Consider the following 24,435-nt stretch of genomic DNA (forward strand, 5'->3'; position numbering starts at 1 on the left):
CTTCCAAACGCATCGAGACCAGGCGGACAGACAGACAGAAGAGCCGCTTTATATATATAGATGAAATAATGCATTTTAGGTCCATGACAGCTGCCTCTGCAGATGAAAAAATGTTCTGTTCATTTTGTTACAAATTTGTCCATTATTTATGCATTTTAGGTCATCCTACCTGATAAAAAAGGATGGTTTCCTAAAAGACCTCCTGCCAAAGATTTTAAGGTCTCATTTTTATTAGAAATGGGGCCAGGACAGGGTTACCAATGTATACAAAAAGCTCTGAATCCAGAGCTCTGAAAAGGAGACCAATCTCCACAATGACATGGCGTCTATGCTTGAGCAGAAACAGGGGAGTTAATGGTTATCTGGAGAGGCAAAAGATCTCTGCCCACAACCTGGAAATGCCCTGAACTACCTGCTCCACACGAGGGCAAGTTGGGAGAGACTGAGAACAACTGCCACTGTGCTGTTTATCCAGGCTAAATGCTGAGCTGAAAAAGCCATCTTATGAACCGCAAACATATGTAATAGTAAGACACAATTTTGACAAGAGGAGGAAGTGAGTTTTTCCTGCCGCCCATTTGGTATAGACAATCACTGTTGTGTTGTCCGACCATACATGTAACAGTTTTCCCCCACACTATGGCCTTAGTGCCAATCGATCGATGTGCCAGGTAGACTGCTCCATTGCCCAATTGCCCGAGTCCACTTCTCTGCATATGGCCCCATCGGTGATGTATCTATTGTAAAGTCCGCAGCCTCAATAATACACGGACTTCGGGAGAACAGTTTAACAGGTACTTTACTGAACAAGAGGCAGCTTGAAACTGAAACTACAGAAGCCTGCTAGGGCCTTTTATACAGGGGTGGTCACTGCCGGTACTGCAGTCTAAGACCAGTTATTCCCTTAAAGGTACATACACAACATCTATTACCACTGTAAACTGAAGGGAAGGCTGATACAAGAGCTTACCCTATATAGTACATTGTCCTCCTGTCCTGCCCAGGGGTGAGGCCTGGCTGGGAAAGGGAAGCTCTGCAAGTAGACCACTGGGTAAGCAAATTCAGCTGAAGTTGGTACATAAAAAAGTCAGGTGTTGAGAACTACAAAGATGAATGAATGCAATCAGACAAACTTTTTTCATAGTATTTTGGTATTCATGACTGTTCTTGTAGGGGCTATCTCCTATTAGAGTAGTGTAAACTGGACTGAAGGCATAAAAACATTCTGCTTGGATTGCAGGTGGGATTTCTCAGAATTGACTAAGAATCCAAGCACTTAGACTGTAGAGTATCTGCTGCAGTGTGCTGGCAGACTTGAGTAATAGGCTTTGATATTCAATTGTTCAGGTATAGATATATATGGAAATTCTGCATCCTGAGATGCCTAATGATCATGGATAGACATTTTCTAAAAATCCTAGGTGCTGAGGAAAGGCTGAAGGAATACTTGTGCTGATAACATTTCCCCTTAACAGGGAACTCAAGAAGAAAAACACCAACTTGCATTTAAAAAGTGCCTTTATCATGGAAAAATGAGACAAAGCACTTCACAGAAGCATCATTAAACAAAAATCGATACTGAGCCAAATATTAGGAGAGCTGACTAAAAGCATGGTCAGAGGTATGTTTTAAGGAGGGTCTTGAAGAGAGAGGTAGAGAAGCAGAGAGGTTTGCAGACTTGGGGAATGCAGAGTTCTCAGAGGATAGTATGGCAAGAGGTGCTTACAGAGATAAGGAGGGCTGAGGCCATGAAGGTATATGAACATGAGTAGAGAATTTTTAAGTGGAGGCTTTGGGGTACCGGGATCCAACCCAAGTCAGTCAGTGAGCACAAAGGTGATGGATAAGCAGGAAACTTCCAATGATGCTTCCACATAGCAATATTAAGTATGCATCTTTTAGGTGTATACCAGATAAATCATCCACTGAGCACACGGTTTGATCGTGCAACCATCTTGAATTTCTGTTATTTTAGGAGTTTGGTTAGAACCTTGTACAGTCTTTGCAGTCCATGAACAATCTGGAGTAGAAACTTATCTCTCACCTCTGATGCTAACAATGCTGCTACTGCAATGGGGTACCACAGGGGCAGCAATCGACTTGTAAAATGTTCTGATCTGCTTTAATGATTTCCTGCAGCTGTTTGGTCCTCTGGTGAACAAAACCTGCTCATTGACCTTGTGCCTAACCAGGTTAGACCCACATCAATAAAATCAACAACTTACATTTATGTAATGCATTTAACAAAGAAAGATGTTCCAAGGCTCTTTACAGAAGCATAAGGAAAAAAAAGTGAAAGTCAGGCCAGAGGAGGAAAGTCTAGCAGAGGTTCCCAAAAGCTTGATCAAAGAGGTGAGTTTTAAGGGTTTTAAAAGAGAGGGAAATGGAATGGTGCAGGATTTAAAGAGAGGGAATCCCACAGCATGAGGCTTAGGCAGCTGAAATCACAGCTGGTAGTGGTGGGGCAACAGAAGGGAGAATACACAAGAGGCTAGAACCAGAAGAGAGATCGGCTGGGGAGGGGGGGGGGGGGTAATTATAGGACTAGAGGAGGTTACAGAGATAGGGAGGGGTGAAACCATGGCAGGGTTTAAACACAGAATCAGAATTTTATTTGATGTGTTGGAGCCAATGTAGATCAGCAAGGACAGGGGTGATGGGCGAGTGGGATTTGTTGTGGGATAAGATACAGGTAGCAGAGTTTTGCATAAGCTGGAGTTCATGGAGGACGAGACATCAACTGGAACTAAGTAAGGGCAGTCCCACCATACTGATGGAGAATAGTATGAACAACCATGTATAAGGCTGCAGAAAGGTAGGAGGAGTAGTAATGCATCAGGGTCACAGTCACAGCAACTGTCATTTATAACCTTGGTTAGGATCACTTTGATGCTGTGGGAGCAGTCAAAACCTGATTGGTGGGATTCACATAGGGAGCTGTTCAAGGGATGGGCATGGATCTAGGAGACAACAATAAGCTCAAGGACCTTGAAGAGGAAAGGGAGGGTGTGATAATGGCAGTTTTGAAGGTGTGAAACAGTGCCCGAGTAAAAGGAACCACTTAAAATTTCAGCTGCCACAGGGACCAAGAAGGGAAGTTGGGTGGTCAGGAGTTTAGTGGGAATGGTGTTGAGGTAGCAGGAGGTAGGTCTTATGAACAAGGTTAGCTTGGAGAGGGCATTGGGGCAGATGAGGGAGAAACTAGATAGAGACAACAATTCAAGTCTAAGGAAAGGAGGGGGACGAGGGAAGATTTGGCTTTGAAGAGGTGGAAGGAGAGGCAGCTGATCTGTAAGCTTGGTGATTAAGAAACTCATGAGCACCTCACACTTGTTAGAGGTGAGGGTGCAAGGGGCAAGAAAGGGGTTTAAGGAGCCAGTTGGCAGTGGAGAAAATGAGGCTGGGATTATTTTAGCCCTCCAGGATGATCCTAGTGTATTGGGGAGTTTTGAGAGGACACGGAGGTTCAGGATTGCTTAATGTGGTTGAGGCAGAACTGGCGATAAATGGCTGAACAATTAGTTGCCAAATAGCGAAGTTAGTTTTGCACCAGGTAGAGTCAAGTTTGCACCCTTTAGATGCAAGGGACCCAAAATGAAGACTGTACCAAAGGAAATGATCGGTATGGAAGATAGAGAAGGCTTTGCTGGGAATGAGGGCTTTGTTAGGAAAGAAGGCATAAAAGTAGAGATGAGGGAGCAGTTGAGCAAATCAACTCATGCAAAGGTATCATGGCAATGGAGGGCCAAAGGCCAGGCAATTGAGAGTTTGAGTGCATGGTTATAAATGAACTGGGGAGTGTTTTCTTTAAACCAGGGACACATACAGAAGGAAGTGGGGTTTCCTACATTACAACAGTGACTACACACTTCACAATGATTTAATTGACAGTAAAGCACTTTGGGACATTGAGGTTGTGAACGGCACTATATAAATGTAAGTTTTTTCTTCCTTTCTTTGGGGAGACTCAGGGCGAGACGGGGGAGGGGGAACGAGAGAGTAGCGGGGCAGATGATCACAATTTAAAGGAGGTCAGCAGGGTGGAACAGAGTGAGGTGCTCAAAGGAGGAGAAGGTGCCAGAGGTGTGGGTGGAGAGGCCAAGGTGATAAGGGCCATGCTGCCATCATGGCAGTTTGAGCAGGACAGGTGGCAGGAAGTATAGGCATCAATAAAGGGAAAGCTTCAACATTCAGGAGCCAAATTTTGGGCAAAGTCAGGATGTCATTATGACCATCCACATGCACAATAAGGTTATGATTGTTAATCTGCCAGCAGAGGCTGTTGAGTTTAGTCCCCTACAGGCCACTGGGTGGGAATAATAATAATAATTCAACTTTATTGTCATTGTACAATGCACAAGTACATGAACAACGAAATGTGATCTTGCAAGCTCCCATGAGTCCAGTACAAATAACATTAACATTAAACGTAAATAGCACCGTCCTGGGAGAAGCAAAGCCGCTGCGTCTGTGCGCGCCGCCATTCCATTTCCACCATTCCTCCTGTCCGACAATCTTCAGCCCAACGCCCGGGCCTGCTCACCAACCGCCCCTCCCGGGGCTCCTTCCGTGACCTTCTGCACCTGGTCTTCCCTGATGGTCACCCCTCCAGGTACTAACCAGGCCTGGCTCTGCTTAGCTTCCAAGCCTTGCCAGTGACCCTGTCCCTGGTCCCAGGAACAGGAAAGAGACAATACAAAATGTTCCGAAAGTTAAAGTCTGAGGGGGCTGTGGTAAGATGAAGTCCATGCAGGGAGCATGGAGTCAGCTTAGAGTAGTCACTGACTAATATTCAGGTTCAGAGTCAGTATTGAAGAGGGAATGGATTCAGGAGCCTTAACAGGGGCAGAGTATCAGCTTGAGCACTGGTGGAGGTTGATCCTGGAGTCCAGTGAAGGTGTGCAGTGACCTGTTAAGTGTTAGCAGACAGCAGAGGAGTGAGCTGCAGTGAGATGAAACCTAATGACCAAGAACAGCGAATTCTGGGGAGCCAGAGGAGAGTGAAGGGTAAATCTAAGGGATCAGTGAAGATGTGAAAGATGGTCAGAGATGCAGCTGAAGTACAAGGTGAGCACCCAAGATTGGGAGCAGCGTTGCTCAAGCACATCCATTTGGTTTGACTCTTGGTTGCAAGGCACATAACTTGTTACTTGTGTGATGTATTTCCTATGCTGGGAGAAGATCTGCATTTTCCACAGTTGTTCTCTACAGAGGTTCCATCTAGTCATGGTGAACCTTTTATGTTATGTTTGATCGAATTTAGAGGTATACTTGATAATTGATAATTTACTATATCACCCCAGACCTTTGTGACCATAGCCTATCTGGATGGCAGCCAAGAGTAATATGAAAACTGTTTATGCAGTTTCAAGTCCAGAGAAAGAGTTCCATTCCAGGGATGAAGGCCCTTGATGCTGGTAGAGACTTTGGATGATTTTCAAAAGCCTGTGCATTTTTAACTTTGGTCTAATAATGCACCCTCTACAATTCGTTGCCATCTTGTTCCTTCATCACCCAGGGAAATCCTGTTCTCAATCTTCTAGAAAAGGATGTGCTACATTCGACTCCCTGCAGTTCCGCTGGCTGTAGGGCTCTAATCTGCCTCGCTATGGATGGGAGCATGGCTCTTATTGATTCCGCCAAGTCAATGACCATCTTGTTCAGGAAGTCTAATCGGTTGTGCAACGTAATCTGATACCTCTGCATACTGCTCAGAAAAATGCACCAAATCCATCTCACTTTTCTCAAGAAAGACTCTGTGCATGTCTCAGAGAAAAGACAACCCATTCTTCTTAGTGGTGAGCTAGGAGTACAATGCCAGACTCATCTAGAGATACATTCCTGGGTTATGGTTTGGAAAACCACCCAATATTCTTCAGGTGGATATTTATACCTTAGTTCTACTATCCCTGAAGGAGTACCAACTGACATTGGGATTGTTTCAGCAATACTTTTCTGGCAGTGATAGAACCTGTGAACTGAAGGGTCCCTTGCTAAGGGAACTTCTGAGATACTAAACTGTTACACCTCTGGAGGGATTGGGTGTATTCTGAGCCTGTCCTGCACAGAATCCCTGTAAGCTGTTGAGGCCTCAGTGCTGTGCGGTGCTAGTGTTTCACCAGTACTATGTATTTAGCTGGCCATGGCTATATTTCGTAGACTTGTGCTTGTCTAAATGTTGGGAGAAATACAGTGCTGCTATTCCTTACGGGTGCACTTTGTTAACCCAAGGTAAATTTGGCGAATTACATTTTGCCAGCAAGCATCTTATACAATTATTAACATCAGTGTTTGTGAATGAATTATTGCACAATATTTAAAGCCTATAGTGGTGCATACATGCTGTGCCAACTATGGAGACAGTAAGGGCTCGATTTTAATAGTCCTGAGGAGGCGGGTCTGTAGCGAAAATCGGAAAAAATGGCTTCAGACACCCAACCCATCTCCATCCCACCCCCACCCGATTTTCATGATTGTCTGTTCAGCCGCTCCCAAACTGACCCAACTGGAACCGGTGGAACAGGTAGTTAACAGCCTGTTCACTGCCTTGCTAATCCTATTTTGATAGTGGCTTCCCATTTTCGTGCTTCTGGCTCCTGTTTCCCATCTTGTCAGAAACAGACCAGGTTCAAGGAGACGAGTTGCTGGAGGACATGATTTGTATGCATTGGTGGAGCACTTTAAAAGCGCCCCTGAAACATGGCTGACATTCAAATGCAACAACTTTGCTGTTGTAGGTATGGGATAAGATTTTGCACATCTACTGACCTTGTGACTGTCCAAGCTGACACCCATCTGTAGTGTGACATGAATGGAATAATTTCAGGCCACTTCGACTGTGCGCGTGCAAGCTTATTGCCTCAAATGAAATCTATAGCAGGGGGATGGGAAACATTTATGCCCTCTCATCCTGGTCCTCATAATCGGAGGAGCAGCAGCTGCGTGGCCCAGCGCAGATCTTCCTGGTAAGAGGAATAGGAGGAGGACGAGGGGTGCCTTGCATGCCCTGTTGTGACCAATGCAGCATCCCTCCAGTTCACTGCTGCCTGTCAAGCAGGGTATGCACACTGCCATGCAACATTAGCATAAGCTTACTCTTCAACCATAGATGGCTACCATATAGCTCTGTAATTGCAGGTGACACATGTCCAACGTCATACATCATCTCTGCTATACCCTGTTATTTCCTAACACTTTCACCATCAGCATTACAAAAGCAAGTGGTCCTGAGCCCTCAATGCGCTTTTGCCATTTCCCATAACACATAGGCCACACAATCAACTGTTTGACATAATTTCTCTTTTACACATCACAAAAGGATAATAAACCAGAAACAGTCAGAAAAAAAGAGATAAATCACCCAAGTGACTCCCCTTGTGACTATAGGCGCTTAATCTTTCTCTTACCTGTGCTTCTACTTGGTGCTTCCCATGTGGCTTCAGCAGATGAAGAGGCACCTTGCTGACTAGGATGCTGCGCCTGCTTAGATGCCTTTGGCAGGCGTCTTCTGGGCTTGGGAGCCTGGGAGGGCTCTTGAACATTCTGCTCTTCCTGCGACTGCGCAGGGACTGAAACGGCCATCTCAGTTGTCTCTGCAAAGTGGGTCTCTGACCAAGGGCTCCGCATTGGCATGGTCGTGTGAGCGCTTTGAGAGGAGCCCACACTTCTTTCTGTCCTGCCAACATCCCTCTCATGGGTCAGCCACACCTCAGTGCTGGCAAGTGGCAGGAGAGCACCTTGCTGCACTTCAGGGGGACCATGAGGACACGTATCTGCACTGGCAGTCCTCATCAAAAGGATGTCCATGAAGTTCTGGTCTCGCTGCTCAATAGCTGCCCATTGCTCCTCTAGAGAGGACATTCAATTTTGAACAGTCACCATGTTTTCCTGACTCTGGCGACTTATTTCCTCCATGGCCGTAGCCATCCTTTCCACTGAGGTAGCCAGACTTTCCACGGAGGTTGCCATCCTATCCATGGTGGTGCGTCCATGCGCCATTGCCTCCACCACGGCAGTGCTGATTTTACAGATGGACTCCTCCATTCTCTCCACACTCGCACTAACCCTGGAGGCAAACCCTTCCAGAGACAGCTGCACTTGTTCCTGTATTTCCCGAGACGCTCTTTTTTTGGATGGTCCCAGAGGCACAGTGTCTGCATGCAGCTCAGCAGGGCTAGGGGAGTACTACGACCTCCACCGAGTACACTCCACTGCCGTCGCTGTCTCCACCATCTGCCGATGCTCACTTGTGCCCTGTGATAGATCAGGTGGCAACACTACTCTAACTCGCGAGGGCCCCACCGAGGTGAGCATTGCTGCGCTGGTGCTGGGTGCGCGGAGTCCAGGTGACGCTGTTCCCTCAGAGGCTTCAGGTTCCTCTGAGGAGTCGTCTGACTCTTTGTCCTGGATCGTGGGGAGGGGGGCGCTCGATGATCCTGTGGGCGAGTAAAAGCATGATTTAGATCCTTTTGAGCAAACGATACAACGCGATTCTCTATGAACATCATATGCCATTGCATTCCGAGAGGGATGAAACTCTATTACGTCACCAGTTTCCTCTAGTGTGCCCGTCTCTCCATTGCCCACTTCCAGGTCCTCGCCACCTCAAACAATCTTGTTTGCAGCCTCCTCAGCACTGGTTAATGTGGCTAGGGTAGGTGTTCCTCCTCCACTCATTGCTCGCTCCCTCTTATTGTGAGCTATCTTTTCCTGCAAGGAGGGACACAAGTGGTGTTTCAGCCACAGTGATGGAGTGAGGGACAATAATCCCTACCACAGAAGCTTTGAGAGAGACGAAGATGGGGTAAGGTACCAAAAGGAAGCTAGCTCCCTGTGCGGTTAGTTGTTGTCACTGCATGACAGGGAGAGCAAGTCTAAGGGGTGCATAGGCAGGATGCTGAAGTGATTCAGTGTAGAGACAGAGATGGATAGGGAAGGGTGCAAGGGAAATAAGAGTACGGTGGGATGTGAAGGAGGAGGCTTACAACGCAGAGTGCTGGTGATGAGAAGAGAAGGGAAGTAGACTGAAGGCACGTGTGATGGGATACTCACTTTTGATGTTCGCACAAGATCATTAAACCTTTTTCGGCACTGGATCCATGACCGTGCATTAATGGACATTGCGCTGACCTCCTCAGCAACGCGCAACCAGACTGCTTTGGTCTGTTGAGGACGCTTCCTCCGGCCATCAGGAGGGAAGAGAATCTCCCTGCACCCTCTGACAACATCCGCAAGAGCATGGAGGGAGTCATCATTAAAACGAGGAGCTGCCTTGCCTCTGGAAGAAGTCATAGCGTCAAAGTCCAGGAATCCAGAAGAGAAAGGTTTAGGCTGAATGGCAGCTTTAAAAGCAGCAACTATGACGACGTCATCAGAAGTGACCAGCCGACCTGATCGCACTCAATGGACCGGCCAGCGCGCCTCACTGAAATCAACAAGCTCACTGAATCAAAATCGGACATCAGCAGCTGATCCCGCCAGAAGCGGCTCCGGAACCTGCCCACCACGTAACCAAACTCCAATCCGCCTCGGCAATTAAAATTGAGCCTCAAGTTTGTTTTGATACAGGCAATGTTTTGCATGGGTCTGTGTTGAAGAATGCATCATACAACCACAGTGCAGCTAAGTTACACTCCCTGTGCTGAATTTGTCTTAGCCCCTTGTATGCTTATACTAGCTGAAGTGCCCGGCGGTGCCGAGGCTTTTTCGAGGGCATGTTGTTGTTGGAAGAGAGAGAGCGCGCGACTGGGGGGAAGAGAGCGCGCGACTGGGGGGGAAGAGAGGGAGGGGAGGGGGGAGGGGAAGGGAGGGGGGAGGGGGAGGGCGGGGGGAGGGAAGGAAGGGAGGGAGGGAGGGCGGGGGAGGGGGAGGAAGGGAGGGAGGGGGGGAAGGGAGGGCAGGGGGGGAGGGGGAGGGGGGATGGAGGGCGGGGGGGAGGGAGGGGAGGGAGGGCAGCGGGCGCCCCCCCCCCCGAGGGTCACGACCCCCGTGAGGGTCGCGCGCCCCCCCCCCCCGGAGGTGAAGACCGCCGATTGCGCGCGCAGCAGGAGCGGAGACGCGGCGTCTCTCTCGGCCGGCGGGCCCGGTTGCCAGGGCAACCGTGACGCTGACCAAGCCAGAGAGAGAGAGAGACGCCGCGTCTCAGCTGCTCCTGCTGCACGCCGCCCCCCCCCCCCCCCCCCCCCGAGGGTCGCGCGCGCCCCCCCCCCCGCGGGTCGCGGCCGCCCCCCCCCCTCCCCCCGAGGTGAAGACCGCCGATTGCGGCTGTGCGAGACGTCCGGCGGGCCCGGTTGCCAGGGTAACGCTGGACGCTCAGCAAGCCCCGGCAGAGAGAGACGTCTCAGCTCCTGCTGCGCGCGCACCCTAGCGGCGCTGGGCTGAGGCTCGGCCCTCCAGCCTTCGAGTGGGGTCGGGAGGTGCCTAGCTCGGGCGTGGGTGCGGAGGAGACGCCGAGGCTTCTAGGCCTACCTGGAAAAACGGGGAAAGGTAGGAAAATTAATGAGATTAGATAAGTTAATTACTTTCTAAATCATTTTTTTTAAAAACAATATGTGTTTTAAAAGCAACGTTTTTTTTTTTTAAAGACGCAGAAAGCGGGAAAAAGAAAGGAAAAGTTTGGAATCAAGATGGCGGCGACTCACCTCAGTTCAGAACGATAAAGCCTGGCCACATGCGCACCGATTGGCCCGGCGGCACACGCCAGCAACCCGGCGTACGATTGGTCGAGCTCGAGGTCACTCTGTCGCTAATGAGCGGATAATGAGATGCTAATGAGCGGAATGTTGAAGGTTTTTGGGATACCGCGGGCGCAATTTTAGCCCGGCCGAAACGTAAATACGCTTAAAACCATCTCGGAAGCGTAAGCTTTCTTTGGAGGTAACGCGCGCGTAGGTACGCCCTGTAACTTTCGAGTGCATACCCGCAACGCACACGCGATGACAGACAGACAGAATGACAGAAGTACCGATTTATATATATAGATACTATATTTGCTCTTTATATAACTTTCTAGGGAGCAATTAATTGATTGTTGGTGTCACCATCTAACCTAAAGCGCATAGTTTATTTTTGTCTCTTCTGTACTTATCTTTGTGTAGGTTTCTACGGAAGGATGAGCTAGATTGGCCGAATGGCCTCCCTCATCTATGCTGAAAAAGACATCCTAATATATTTTCTGGACGTTCACCATCCGGTGACGATACTTTAGACTCCCGGAAAACCTCTAAAACAAAACCAAAAACATGAACAGGCCAGTTTAAACAGCAGAATGTTCAATACTCTTTTTTCCTAACCTAACTACTCTTGTGGTGAGCCTATGGACTTTGTCTCGAACTTTTGCAAAGCCAAAGGGAAGAGCAAAGAATCTTTATCTGGGGAAAAACTGGCACAATGGCATAAGTTCCGTGATTTTATACAGCACAGGAGTAGGAGACCATATCCAAAACAGTCTGTCTGCAATGTCATGATGATATTTCATGTGGTTTCCCCAGAACCCATGAAGCTAGGATATACTCCTACTGTGTTACAGGATGTGCAAGAAGAAAATCAAACCTTTCAACTAATTGCAGAAAATATAATTAAAATAAAATAGTACTAAAGATTGAATTTTCCATCCTGCAGGAACCAATACACAGTGATGCTTCCCAAAACTTTCCCTTCTAGGAGAGGCGATATGTTACAATGGCCCCCAGATGGAGCTCAGTATGAAGCCTCACGCAAGTAAAGGTGTGAAAAATGATCCCCACATCAGAAAACAGATCTTATTTTCATTATTATGTATTTAAAATGACAAATGCCTCCTGGGTGTTGGAAAACCCTTGACTGAATGACTGCTACACTCAAAAGCAAATTGAAGACTCCAGGCTCTTCCATTTGAGAAAACAGATCTGGGGAAAATAATGGATGGTTGACACTCAGATCTAACAAATTCAACAACCAAGGTATTTGACTAATAAAGCATTGCTTCTTCTCAAATTGTTTGCAAGATTCTTGGAATGAGAGGAAATAGAAGCAATACATAGAATCATAGAATGGTTACAGCACAGAAGGAGGCCATTCGGCCCATCCCGGCTCTCTGCAACAGCACTTCAGCTAGTCCCACTCCCCTGCCCTTTCCCCGTATCCCTGCATATAGGAAGCATCTCTCCCAGGCGAACAAAACACCATCAAGGCTTGCGACTCAGCAGTTCTGATTCCTGCAACAGAGCCTTGATAACTTTTTGTTTTAAATGCAACGATTAGCAACCCTTTTGAGTAATTCAATCTGTCAAACAGTAGTGTTAATACTACAAATCAGGATCTATACTGTCCTGCTTAAGCATTATGTAGACAATTTCTGTACCAACTGACATGAAAACCCCAGCTAATGAGAGGCATCGCTCCAGAAAAGGAAACCTACTCAATTAATAGGTAGGACACAATACTGTTAAGAGTTGAAGCCATAAGCAAAGTCAATTAGTTCCAAAAAGAGGTAGACTGTAGAACTTTCCATGGTGCACAGTAACAATGAGTTGTTGCTGTCGACAGGAAAAAATGAATGGATGGTGGAGGGAGGTGGGGGAAAAAGGGTAAGCCGATTTCTTCTGCAGTATGGAGCTGATCACATGTCACTGTTGAAGCCAAGAAGTTTCTAAAATCGATGTGGTGTACTATGATTTCCCCCCCACTTCGTTGAATGATTCGGTCCATCCAGATATGCATCCAGGCAGGATAACTGCAGAGCTTTGACAGCCAAGCTATCAATTGTTAATCCTAATGGACACCACTAGAATTAAACTGAATACTTTCCCCATTCCCCTCCTAGTTATGCTATTCAACTAGCAATACATGAAGATTTTCTGTCCATGCTTTCGATCTTTTTAGGGAACCTTCCTGAATAGCAACTTTAAAGATACAATCCAAGTTGTGGAAATTACTTGCAAACAAAGAAAGGAAAACACGCCCACTGCATATCTTTTACAAAGCAAAATCATACCTTACTGACGAGGAAGTCTGTAGCTTCAAAGTGCCGTCCATACATTTTTGGTGATTCTCCAGGTATAGGTTCTATTTTAATACAGATCTCTTGACCTTTCCGGGCAACATCAACTTGTTTATGATTCACTTCAATACTAGTAATAATTCCAATATCGACAAACTGGAAAAGGGCAAATAATAATTAACTTTCATAAGCAGTCTACTGATTGGAACCAATATAGATAGGTTTATAAATGCTAAGAAATTGAAATTTATACACAAAAAATAAATCATTCTGGGGGAAAAAAAGCCTGAAAAAGTGTCCTTTCATTGTCAGTAAAAAACATATGAAGATGCAAGACTTATGTAAACTTACATTTTTTGAAGGAACACACAATGGGGTGCCTTGTTTCAGAAAGCCAGCTTCCACAATAACTCCCATTACAATTGGGTCACGAGAATTGAAAATGAACTGAGGGATAATTCGCAGTTTTGAAGGAAAAACGGCTACATGCCTAAAAAGGGGAGAAAAGTTTAGATATTTAAATACATACACATAAAAGTAGACGAGCAAGAGAGCTAGGGGATTAGATCTTTACAACTCATTTTTCATATGGAAAATTCTCATGCATTCAAACATTAAGATAATTAACTCATTATACATAGATACATAGAGATAGGAACAGGAGTAGGCCATTCGGCCCTTCGAGCCTGCTCCGCCATTCAATGAGATCATGGCTGATCTTAGCAGTTCAGTACCCCGTCCCCGCCTTTTCTCCGTAACCCTTAATCCCCTTAGCCTTCAGAAATATATCCAATTCTCTCTTGAAAATATTTATTGAATTAGCCTTCACAGCCCTCTGTGGCAGGGAATTCCACAGGCTCACCACTCTTTGAGTGAAGAAATTCTTCCTCATCTCTGTTTTAAATGATTTGCCCGCTATTTTTAGACTGTGGCCCCTGGTTCTGTGCTCCCCGGCCATTGGAAACATTCTCTCTGAATTCAGCCTGTCCAGGCCTGCCATAATTTTATATGTTTCGATGAGATCCCCTCTCAATCTTCTAAACTCCAGTGAGTACAAGCCCAAACTATTTAATCTCTCTTCGTAGGTCATTCCCGCCATTCCAGGTATCAGCCTGGTGAATCGCCGTTGCACTCTTTCCATGGCAAGAACATCCTTCCGCAGATGGGGCGACCAAAACTGTACACAATACTCCAGATGCGGTCTCACCAGCACCTTGTACAGCTGTAGTAAGGTATCCCTATTCCTATACTCGAACCCCCTTGATATGAAGGCCAACATACCATTTGCCTTCTTAATCGCCTGTTGCACCTGCATGCTCTCCTTCAGTGACTGGTGCACAAGAACACCCAGGTCCCTCTGCACTTCCCCATCTCCCAATCTATTGCCATTCAGATAATAATCTACCCTCCTGTTTTTACCCCCAAAGTGGATAACCTCGCATTTATCCACATTATAGTGCATCTGCCACGTATCCGCCCATTCCCCCAACCTGTCCAAATCGCACTGTAGCCTCCTGACATCCTCATCAGAGCCCACCCCTCCTCCTAGTTTAGTGTCGTCAGCGAATTTGGAAATATTGCATCCAATTCCCTGATCCAGATCATTTATATATATTGTGAACAGCTGGGGTCCCAGGACAGATCCTTGCGGCACCCCGCTGGTCACTGCCTGCCACTCCGAAAACGAGCCGTTTATTCCAACTCTCTGTTTTCTATCCGCCAGCCAGTTCTCTATCCACGTTAATACTTTGCCCCCAATTCCATGAGCCTTAATTTTGCATGATAATCTTTTGTGTGGAACCTTATCGAAGGCTTTCTGGAAGTCAAGGTACACCACATCCACTGGCTCTCCCCCATCTATTTTACCAGTTACTTCCTCAAAAAATTCCAGCAGATTAGTCAAACACGATTTACCCTTTGTAAATCCATGTTGACTCTGTCCGATCCTTTCCCCATTTGTCAAGTGCTCCGCTATTTTATCCTTAATAATGGACTCTAGCATTTTGCCCACAACCGATGTAAGGCTTACTGGTCTATAATTCCCTGCTTTCTCTCTACCCCCCTTTTTAAATATTGGGGTAACATTAGCTACCCTCCAATCCACGGGTACTGTTCCCGAGTCAATGGAGTTCCGGAAGATGATCCTTAGAGCATCTGCTATCTCCAGGGCCACCTCCTTAAGTACCCTAGGATGTAGTTTATCAGGCCCCGGGGATTTGTCGGCCTTCAGTCCCCTCAACTTACCCAACACCATCTCCCTAGAGATACTAATTTCTGTCAGCTCCTCCCTCTCATTAGTCCCCATGTTTGCCGATATTCCTGGGAATAACTTCACAGTTAACAACCTATCCTCTCTTATGAGGACTTACCTGATCTTGTTTTATTTCAATGAAGTCTATGACTGGAGGAGACATAGTTGCAGATTATATTGTAATTATGTTTTAATAGCTTATGGTTGCACTTATACAAGACAATGTGCACCCTGGTAAAAGGACATATACAATATTTTGTAGTAAAATGTTTCTTTTCCAGTCATGCGACTGACACCACCTTTTTTAAACAAGGAACCTCCTGTCATGATTTAAACTAGCTTTTGATGATGGTTTCTAAGAGTCTGCACAATTTTTGAAGAGAGAAAAAAAGGCAATGCCTGCATAAGTCTACAAAACAGGCCTTATTATTTTCATATCATCACAACTTTCAGTGTAATATGTAACAGTCTTGAACTTACTTGAATTCTTCTTGCTTTTGTTTTTTGTAATCTTGTCTGTATTTTGTGAAAGCATCAAATAAATGATAGATAATTTCTGCACTGAAGATCCTGACCCCAAGCGTGTCAGCAAGCTCCTGGGAATCGCGTTCAATCTTCACATCAAAAGCAAGAATGACTGAATACCTAAAAGTTGGATCCAGAACAGTTACCTTAGACAAATACATTATTCAGTATCAGCAGATATTGCTGGAGTACAACCTTAGTCATTTTACTGTAGAAGGAACCCACATCATTGAACCAGCTCACCATTCTGTTAGCCATAGCTGCTCTATTTTCTGCCCTCTCTCCTTATCCATCAGTACCCTCACTTCTCTTTTAAACACCTCAATTGATTCTACTTATTTGACCTTCTGGGTAGTGTTTCACAATTTTTAAACTGTGTGTGGGGGAGGGGGGGGGGGAATCCTAGATGTGCTGTTAACCAACTTAGTCTTAATTCTAAGATTATGTCCCCATATTTTGAATTCCCCTTGCTAGAGTTAAGAGTCTTTTCCCATCTATATAGTTAATTTCCTTCATTATTTTAAAAGCTCAAACATCTTTCGGAAATACAACTCAAGTTTACCCAATCTCTCAGCAAAGCTAATTCCTTTCCTCCCAGATGTCATCACGATGAGGTCTTACCAACTGTCTGTATAGCTGGGCAATTGTACTTGCTTGTATTTATATGTCTTGGTGTGTAATTGGTTGGGAGATTAATCGAAGGCCAAATTCTAATGTATTTAATCATACTTGATTGGAAGGGTTAATTCTTTATATTATCTTTTAGCTCTTGTCTGTTAAGTAAGTTTCTGTTAGAAGGCTGGAAATGTCATTTTCAGTTGTTTTGCAGTGAAATGAAAAGGACAGGGACATGTAGCTTATAAAGAGATCAGCAGAGGCAAAAGCAGACTTTTTGTTAGATGGCTACATCAACATCCATAGGTTGTGCAGTGGTGAGATAGTTAACAAGTTAATGGTGCCATCCATTCGAGAAATTGTAGCTAGGGTGGCCAACTCCTGAGAATTTTGTTGCGGAATATAGTCAAGTGATAACTGAAGTGTTGGGCCTCTAACTGTCTCCAGTTAAATGATCTGATTGACAATTCAGTCAAGATAAAGCCTTGATCAGCTGTATGGGAGACCTTCTTGATAAAACTGAAATTCATTAAGTGAATAATGGGATGAGGTAATCCTTTGATAATATATGAATTTTTTAATTTTTATTCATTGATGGGATGTGGGCATCGCTGGCTAGGCCTGCATTTAGTGCCCATCCCTAATCGCCCTCGAGAAGATGGTGGTGAGCCGCCTTCTGGAACCGCTGCAGTCCATATGGTGTAGGTACACCCACAATGCTGTTAGGAAGGGAGTTCCAGGATTTTGGCCCAGCGACAGTGAAGGAACGGCGATACAGGTCCAAGTCAGGATGGTGTGTGGCTTGGAGGGGAACTTGTAGGTGGTGATGTTCCCATGCGTCTGCTGCCATTGTCCTTCTAAGTGGTAGAGGTCGCGGGTTTGGAAGGTGCTGTTGAAGGAGCTTTGGCGAGTTGCTGCAGTGCATCTTGTAGATGGTACACACTGCAGCCACAGTGCGCCGGTGGTGGAGGGAGTGAATGTTGAAGGTGGTGGATGGAGTGCCAATCAAGCGGGCTGCTTTATTCTGAATGGTGTCGAGCTTCTTGAGTGTTGTTGGAGCTGCACTCATCCAGGCAAGTGGAGAGTATTCCATCACACTCCTGACTTGTGCCTTGTAGATGGTGGAAAGGCTTTGGGGAGTCAGGAGGTGAGACACTCGCCGTAGAATTCCCAGCCTCTGGCCTGCTCTTGTAGCCACAGTATTTATATGGCTGGTCCAGTTCAGTTTCTGATCAATGGTAACCCCCAAGATGTTGATAGTGGGGGATTCAGCGATGGTAATGCCATTGAATGTCAAGGGGAGATGGTTAGAGTCTCGCTTGTTGGAGATGGTCATTGCCTGGCACTTGTGTGGTGCGAATGTTACTTGCCACTTGTCAGCCCAAGTCTGAATGTTGTCCAGGTCTTGCTGCATATGGACACGGACTGCGTCAGTATCCGACGAGTCTCGAATGGTGCTGAACAGTGTGCAATCATCAGCGAACATCCCCACTTCTGACCTTATGATGGAGGGAAGGTCATTGATGAAACAGCTGAAGATGCTTTGGCCTAGGACACTGCCCTGAGGAACTCCTGCAGTGATGTCATGTGATTGAGATGAATGACCTCCAACAACCACAGCCAACTTCCTTTGTGCTAGGTAGGATTCCAACCAATGGAGAGTTTTCCCCTCGATTCCCATTGACTTCAGTTTTGCTAGGGCTCCTTGATGCCACACTCGATCAAATGCTGCCTTGATGTCAAGGGCAGTCACTCTCACCTCACCACTGGAGTTCAGCTCTTTTGTCCATGTTTGGACCAAGGCTGTAATGAGGTCAGGAGCTGAGTGGCCCTGGCAGAACCCAAACTGGGCGTCAGTTAGCAGGTTATTGTTGAGTAAGTGCCGCTTGATAGCACTGTTGACGACACCTTCCATCACTTTGCTGATGATTGAGAGTAGACTGATGGGACAGTAATTGGCCGGGTCGGATTTGTCCTGCTTTTTGTAGACAGGACATACTTGGGCAATTTTCCACATTGCCGGGTAGATGCCAGTGTTGTAGCTGTACTGGAACAACTTGGCTAGGGGTGCAGCTAGTTCTGGAGCACAAGTCTTCAGTACTATTGACGGGATGTTGTCAGGGCCCATAGCCTTTGCAGTATCCAGTGTCTTCAGCCGTTTCTTGACATCATGTGGCGTGAATTGAATGGGCTGAAGACGGGCATCTGTGATGCTGGGGACCTCAGGAGGAGGCCGAGATGGATCATCCACTCGGCACTTCTGGCTGAAGATAGTTGCAAATGCTTCAGCCTTGTCTTTTGCACTCACGTGCTGGGCTCCACCATCATTGAGGATGGGGATATTTTTGCAGCCTCCTCCTCCTGTTAACTGTTTAATTGTCCACCACCACTCACGACTGGATGTGGCAGGACTGCAGAGCTTTGATTTGATCCGATGGTTGTGAGATCGCTTAGCTCTGTCTATCACATGTTGCTTCCGTTGTTTGGCATGCAAGTAGTCCTGTGTTGTAGCCTCACCAGGTTGACACCTCATTTTTCGGTATGCCTGGTGCTGTTCCCGGCATGCTCTCCTGCACTCTTCGTTAAACCAGGGTTGATCTCCCGGCTTGATGGTAATGGTAGAGTGATGGATATGCCGGGCCATGAGGTTACAGATTGTGGTTGAATACAATTCTGCTGCTGCTGATGGCCCACAGCGCCTCATGGATGCCCAGTTTTGAGTTGCCAGATCTGTTCGAAATCTGTCCCATTTAGCACGGTGGTAGTGCCACACAACACGGTGGAGGGTATCCTCAACATGAAGACGGGACTTCGTCTCCACAAGGACTGTGCGGTGGTCACTTCCACCAATGCGGTCATGGACAGATGCATCTGCAACAGGTAGATTGGTGAGGACGAGATCAAGTAGGTTTTTCCCTCTTGTTGGCTCCCTCACCACCTGTCGCAGACCCAGTCTGGCAGCTATGTCCTTTAGGACTCGGCCAGCTCGGTCAGTTGTGGTGCTACCGAGCCACTCTTGGTGATGGACATTGAAGTCCCCCACCCAGAGGACATTTTATGCCCTTGCTACTCTCAGTGCTTCTTCCAATTGGTGTTCAACATGAAGGAGTACTGATTCATCAGCTGAGAGAGGGCGGTAGGTGGTAATTAGCAGGAGGTTTCCTTGCCCATGTTTGACTTGATGCCATAAGACCTCATGGGGTCCTGAGTCAATGTTGAGGACTCCCAGGGCTACTCCCTCCCGACTGTATACCACGGTGCCACCACCTCTGGTGGGTCTGTCCTGCCGGTGGGACAGGACATACCCAGGGATGGTGATGGTGGTGTCTGGGACATTGGTTGTAAGGTATGATTCGGTAATTATGAATATATCTAAAAAGAGGGGCATTAGAACAGATTCTTCAGAATTTGACAAGGCCTAATCAGCTGTTTTCCTCGAGCTCGAGACCTTTAACACAGTGAATTTGCCAGTAATTCGTATTATCGTAAGTGCACTCTTAAGTATATGTGTAATTATTAATAGTTATCATTGTATGCTTAATTCCTATGAAAGCCAATAAATGCCTTTGAACCCTATTATCTTGAGGAATTACTTAGAAACCTTTAGGTAAGAACATCCATTCTTTAATACTTATCCCAAAGATATATTTGTATTTTATATTTACAGCTCAGCTGTCAAAAAAATCTTCTGCAATAGAATTGCAAGAGGACATTTATAGACAAAAATAGATCAGATTTGGGATTTTAAAAAATAAAATGACAGAAATTATTGCATTTACTGAAACAATCTGGAGAACTTTACAGGGGCCATGGTAAACTATTAATAATTACACATATACTTAAGAGTGCACTTACGATAATATGAATTACTGGCAAATTCACTGTGTTAAAGGTCTCGAGCTCGAGGGAAACAGCTGATTAGACCTTGTCAAATTCAATTGTCAATTCCTCACAATTAAAGAATATCCTTAATTTAATTAAAAATGCAGGAAGTTGGTTACACATTAATGCAGTCTGTTAATTCACAGGATATAGTAAGAATGACAATTTTGCAAGCCAACATAAACTTAATAGACTACACTGAGCACATAACTTAAACAGAGTTAAAAAAACAGAATTCTGCTAGATCTTGCTAAATAAAATGTCACGACAGATGACATCAAAGTAACTGTGACACTGCAAATATTTATTTTGTTCACATTTTTGTATAAAAGTACCATCTATTATGCAGAATGTGGATAATGGTTTCCATTTATATAAATGATCTGGACAGGATACCAAACTTGGGGCCATGGTAAACTTTGAGGGAGAATGCAGGAGGACATAGACACTTTAGCAGAAAGGCAAGTAGGAAGCAGACGCAGTTGAATGTAGAAAAAGATGTAGTAGAACAATTTGACAAAAAGTGAAAGGATGTAATACCCTAAATGGCAAGACTCTCAACAAAGTAGAGGAACAGAAGTATGTAGGGATAGGTCTTTAAAAGTAAAACTGCAGGTAGAAAAGGTCACAAAAATGCAAAATAGATTCTGGGTTTTATACAGGGTACTACTACTACTACTTTGTGTGGCTGATGTAGATGTAAAGCAACAACTATAATTTTACATTTAGGTGGTTAAGCCAGATAATTGCGTCAGGAGTAGAAGTATATTGCTGTGATGCCTCCTTGGTATTTGTGAATCAGACATGGAGTCATTATATGTTCCATGGTCTGTTCTGGGTGATCACTGTCGCACACTGGAGAGTTTTTAATTCTCCACTTGTGCGTCAAGTATCCACATCTGACATGGTTTGTGCGGATGTGGTTTAGGGTTGCCTATAAGCTTCATGGAAGACTGAAACCAGGGAGCTTGTCCGGTCTTTCACGAGTTGCTTGTTTGTGACTTCTTGTGAGCTCCATTCGGCTTTCCAAGCATCATTAGGGTTGAAGTTGCATTGTCGAAGGTTAAGCGTATGGGTCCAAAAGGGCTTGCATGACTTCAAGTGGTGGTGAGGGACATTGTTGAGATTCTGGTGGATGTGGAGATTTTTGTTTTCCCCCCAGTCGCTATATTTCCCAGAGGGTTGCATCATTGCGCCAAATGGGATGGGGGAGCGATGTGCGATAGCACGGCCAGCCAAGGTTTTGGGGTCAACTTGAGAGTTTCAGTGAGGCACTGCATTGCAGTGTTCAGTTGAACATCAACAAGTCGAGTGTGGCCACTTCTGGCACAGTAGTCGGCTACAGAGTACACAAGGGCCATCGCTGATGTCCACAGCACCGATGCTGATGCTCTCCAGCTTGTGCTTGCCAGTTTCTGGACCAGGTTGACCCTTGTCTTCGTCTTGGCGGCTACCTTCAAGTGATCGCAGAGGTTAGCGTGCAGTCCAGATTCACCCCGAGATAGGTCGGAGTGGGGTCATGTCGCACAGTGCTGCCGCAGGTGGTCACTTTCAGGGTGTGCTTAGCGTTCCTGTTATCAAGATGGAGTGCAGTGACTGTTGTTTTGTGGGGATTTGGCTTGAGCCTCCATTTCTGGAAATATTCCTCCATGATGTTTAAGGCCCCCGTTCAGGGTGGTTCCGATGTCGGTGAAGGTGGCTGCTTGCGTTGCCAGGGCGAGGCCTTCCGCATATGCAAATTTGCACAACTTTGTTGGCGGCATGTTGTTCGTGTAGACATTGAAGAGCGTTGGCACTAGTACTGAGCCTTGTAGCAGTCTGTTGTTAAGGAACTGGGACGAGCCGACTTTGTCGCCGGAATGGGCATGTAGCTACCTATTGTTCAGCATCATCCAAAGCAGGCGTAGTAAGGCAAGGGATGTTCCTTGCGAGCTTCAGCATCAGGCCTTTAATCCAGACTGTGTCGTTGGCCAATGACAAATTAACAAAGGCTGCCCTGGTCTTGGATTTCTTCTGGAATCCAGCCTCGATGTGCGTTGCAAGGGCCAAAACTTAAGTCACATCCCGCTTGTTCTTCGGGGATCACTGACTCGGCAAAAGGGTACTGAATATAAGAGCAATGGTGAATTTGTGCAAGACATTGATTAGGCCACAGTTCGAGTACGGTGTGCACTTTGGGTACCCTGTTATAGAAAACCGTTAGAAAACCGGAATCATACCAGGAATCTGAAGTTAAAGTTAAGAAGAAAGGTTTGAAAAGTTGAGACTTTTCTCACTGGAACCGAGAAGGTTAAGGGAGACTTGAGAGATTTTGAAAATTATGAAAGGTTTTGAGGGGGTTAACACAAAGATTGTTTCTACTGGTTGAAAAATTGGTAACAAAGGGGTACAGATTGATTATCACTGAGAATGAAGGCAGAAATTAGAAGTTTTTTTCACATCATTTGGACATGGAATGCTCAACCACATGTGGTTCTTAAGGCAGATACTACAACATAATTGAAAATGGAATTGGATAGGTATTTGAAAAGGAAAACTATAAAAAGGGCACAGAGAAAGTGCAGGACTATATAATTAGAATAGATAGTTCCAGTTGAAGAGCTAGCAGCAGCACAGTGGGCTGAGTGGCCTCCTTCTATGTTGTAATTTCTATGACTATTAACATTAGACTAGAGCTGCAGGACACAGTACTGTGGGAAACTGCAGTGGGGCAGGTTCCATTTTTCTATTCACAACATGCCACTCTAAGCTCAGTACTAATGTTATTCATCCCATATTTTCAATGGTTTAGTTGTGCCAATATTCCACTAATTGGTACTTTGTAGAAGGCACATGAATGGAAACATTTCTGCATTCACTATTCCATCTCCCTTGCCATTCCCTCCCCATGAAACATTTCTGAAACTGGCTGTTCATTATCCTGGGTGCATTACCAAAGATTTACCTAGATAGTACAGCTAAGGAAGACACATTTGAGTGATCTAAGGCATGAGAGCCAGAAAAATTCAAGAGTAAAGAATAGTTGGAAAGACAGGTAGTACATAAAAACCATGACAACCTGAGCTTTGGGTTTCTGAAGCAGTGCCATTGGAACTCTGGAGGTCACCTCCTTTTATATTAAAAAGCGTTTACAACAGCAGAAAAATGACTAGTGAAAAGGTACAAATGTTCAGCACTTTGCTCTGTACTTTAAAAGAAAACATGAGGCAAAGGTTTCTATTAAAAAAAGGTCTGGATTATTGCAACAACACTGTTTGGCACTTACTGAGGATCATGCTCAAGCATGGCTGAAGATTTCATCACATCTTTCTTATGGACAGGTCCAATGTTAATTCCAGCATACTAAGAAAGAAAGAAAGAAATAGACAGATTTAGTTTTATAATTATTGACGTTAAATCAAAGCAGAAAATCGTAGAGATTTCAAGTTAAGATACTTACTGGCACACTTGATGTCCGAAGATATTCTAAGAGTGCCTCCAAAGAGCCCAATGTAGAGGCTTGTACATAAACACCCTTGTCCTCCAGTTTAATAGAATTCAGTGTTTGCTTCAGTTCGTGTTCTAGCTCATCCTGTTAACAGTCACATGACAGGGCACCAAATTACGTTAGTCACATTTTCAAACTTTGTCTACATTGAATGTGTAATGCGACTTTTGAAGATAAAAGCAGGCAACTATAAAGTTCTAAGAAAATATGGATCTTTCCAAATACACTATCTTTATTGTATCTAGTTTCTCCTACAACTGGTACCATGATGGTTATGCAAGTTTATTTCTAATAATATACCAGCTTCAATGCAGAACAAAGTGCTCACAAGATGACCCTCAGACGTTGGGGAGCAGGGTACAGGATTGTAAAATTAAAACCACTGGACATCATGAAGTGGGGACTTACGATTTTCCTTCAGGTAGCTTTTCATTTCAAAATGAGCTCATAATTCGCAAGAATAATTTTTTTTTAATTGCAGCTCATGTAGTGTAATTACACATCTTGTTCTGCACAATATCCAGTAATTACCACACAGAATGCTCAAGAACCCATAAGCAAAACCAATGAAAGTAAACTAAACACTGCTTGTTACTTTAATACAGGGAAGCAGTCAACTAGTGAGGCAGCGGTTCTGAGAGATGACCTCATCCAATCTGATTTCCAATCAGTGATCTACCTGGGGGAAAGTTTTAC

At 45.3% G+C, this 24,435-nt stretch overlaps 1 protein-coding gene across 1 annotated transcript in view; it reads right to left on the reverse strand.

Annotated features, from left to right (window-relative positions):
• Window positions 1-951: 951 nt before the first annotated feature.
• Window positions 952-24,435, reverse strand: part of eif5b (eukaryotic translation initiation factor 5B) — a 46,086-nt gene continuing 22,602 nt past the window's right edge. Inside the window, exons 11-16 of the mRNA XM_085981058.1 lie at window positions 23,692-23,823; window positions 23,518-23,594; window positions 15,711-15,875; window positions 13,331-13,469; window positions 12,974-13,135; window positions 952-1,065 (exon numbers count right to left, since the gene is read on the reverse strand). Coding sequence (XP_085837184.1) covers window positions 967-1,065; window positions 12,974-13,135; window positions 13,331-13,469; window positions 15,711-15,875; window positions 23,518-23,594; window positions 23,692-23,823 — 774 coding nt within the window. The 3' untranslated portion in view covers window positions 952-966. The remainder of the gene's footprint in view (window positions 1,066-12,973; window positions 13,136-13,330; window positions 13,470-15,710; window positions 15,876-23,517; window positions 23,595-23,691; window positions 23,824-24,435) is intronic.

The sequence above is a fragment of the Somniosus microcephalus genome, unplaced genomic scaffold (genome assembly GCF_052327205.1).
Source record: "Somniosus microcephalus isolate GS21.2 unplaced genomic scaffold, FLI_Smic_1.0 scaffold1075, whole genome shotgun sequence".
In the NCBI taxonomy this organism is placed as follows: domain Eukaryota; kingdom Metazoa; phylum Chordata; class Chondrichthyes; order Squaliformes; family Somniosidae; genus Somniosus; species Somniosus microcephalus.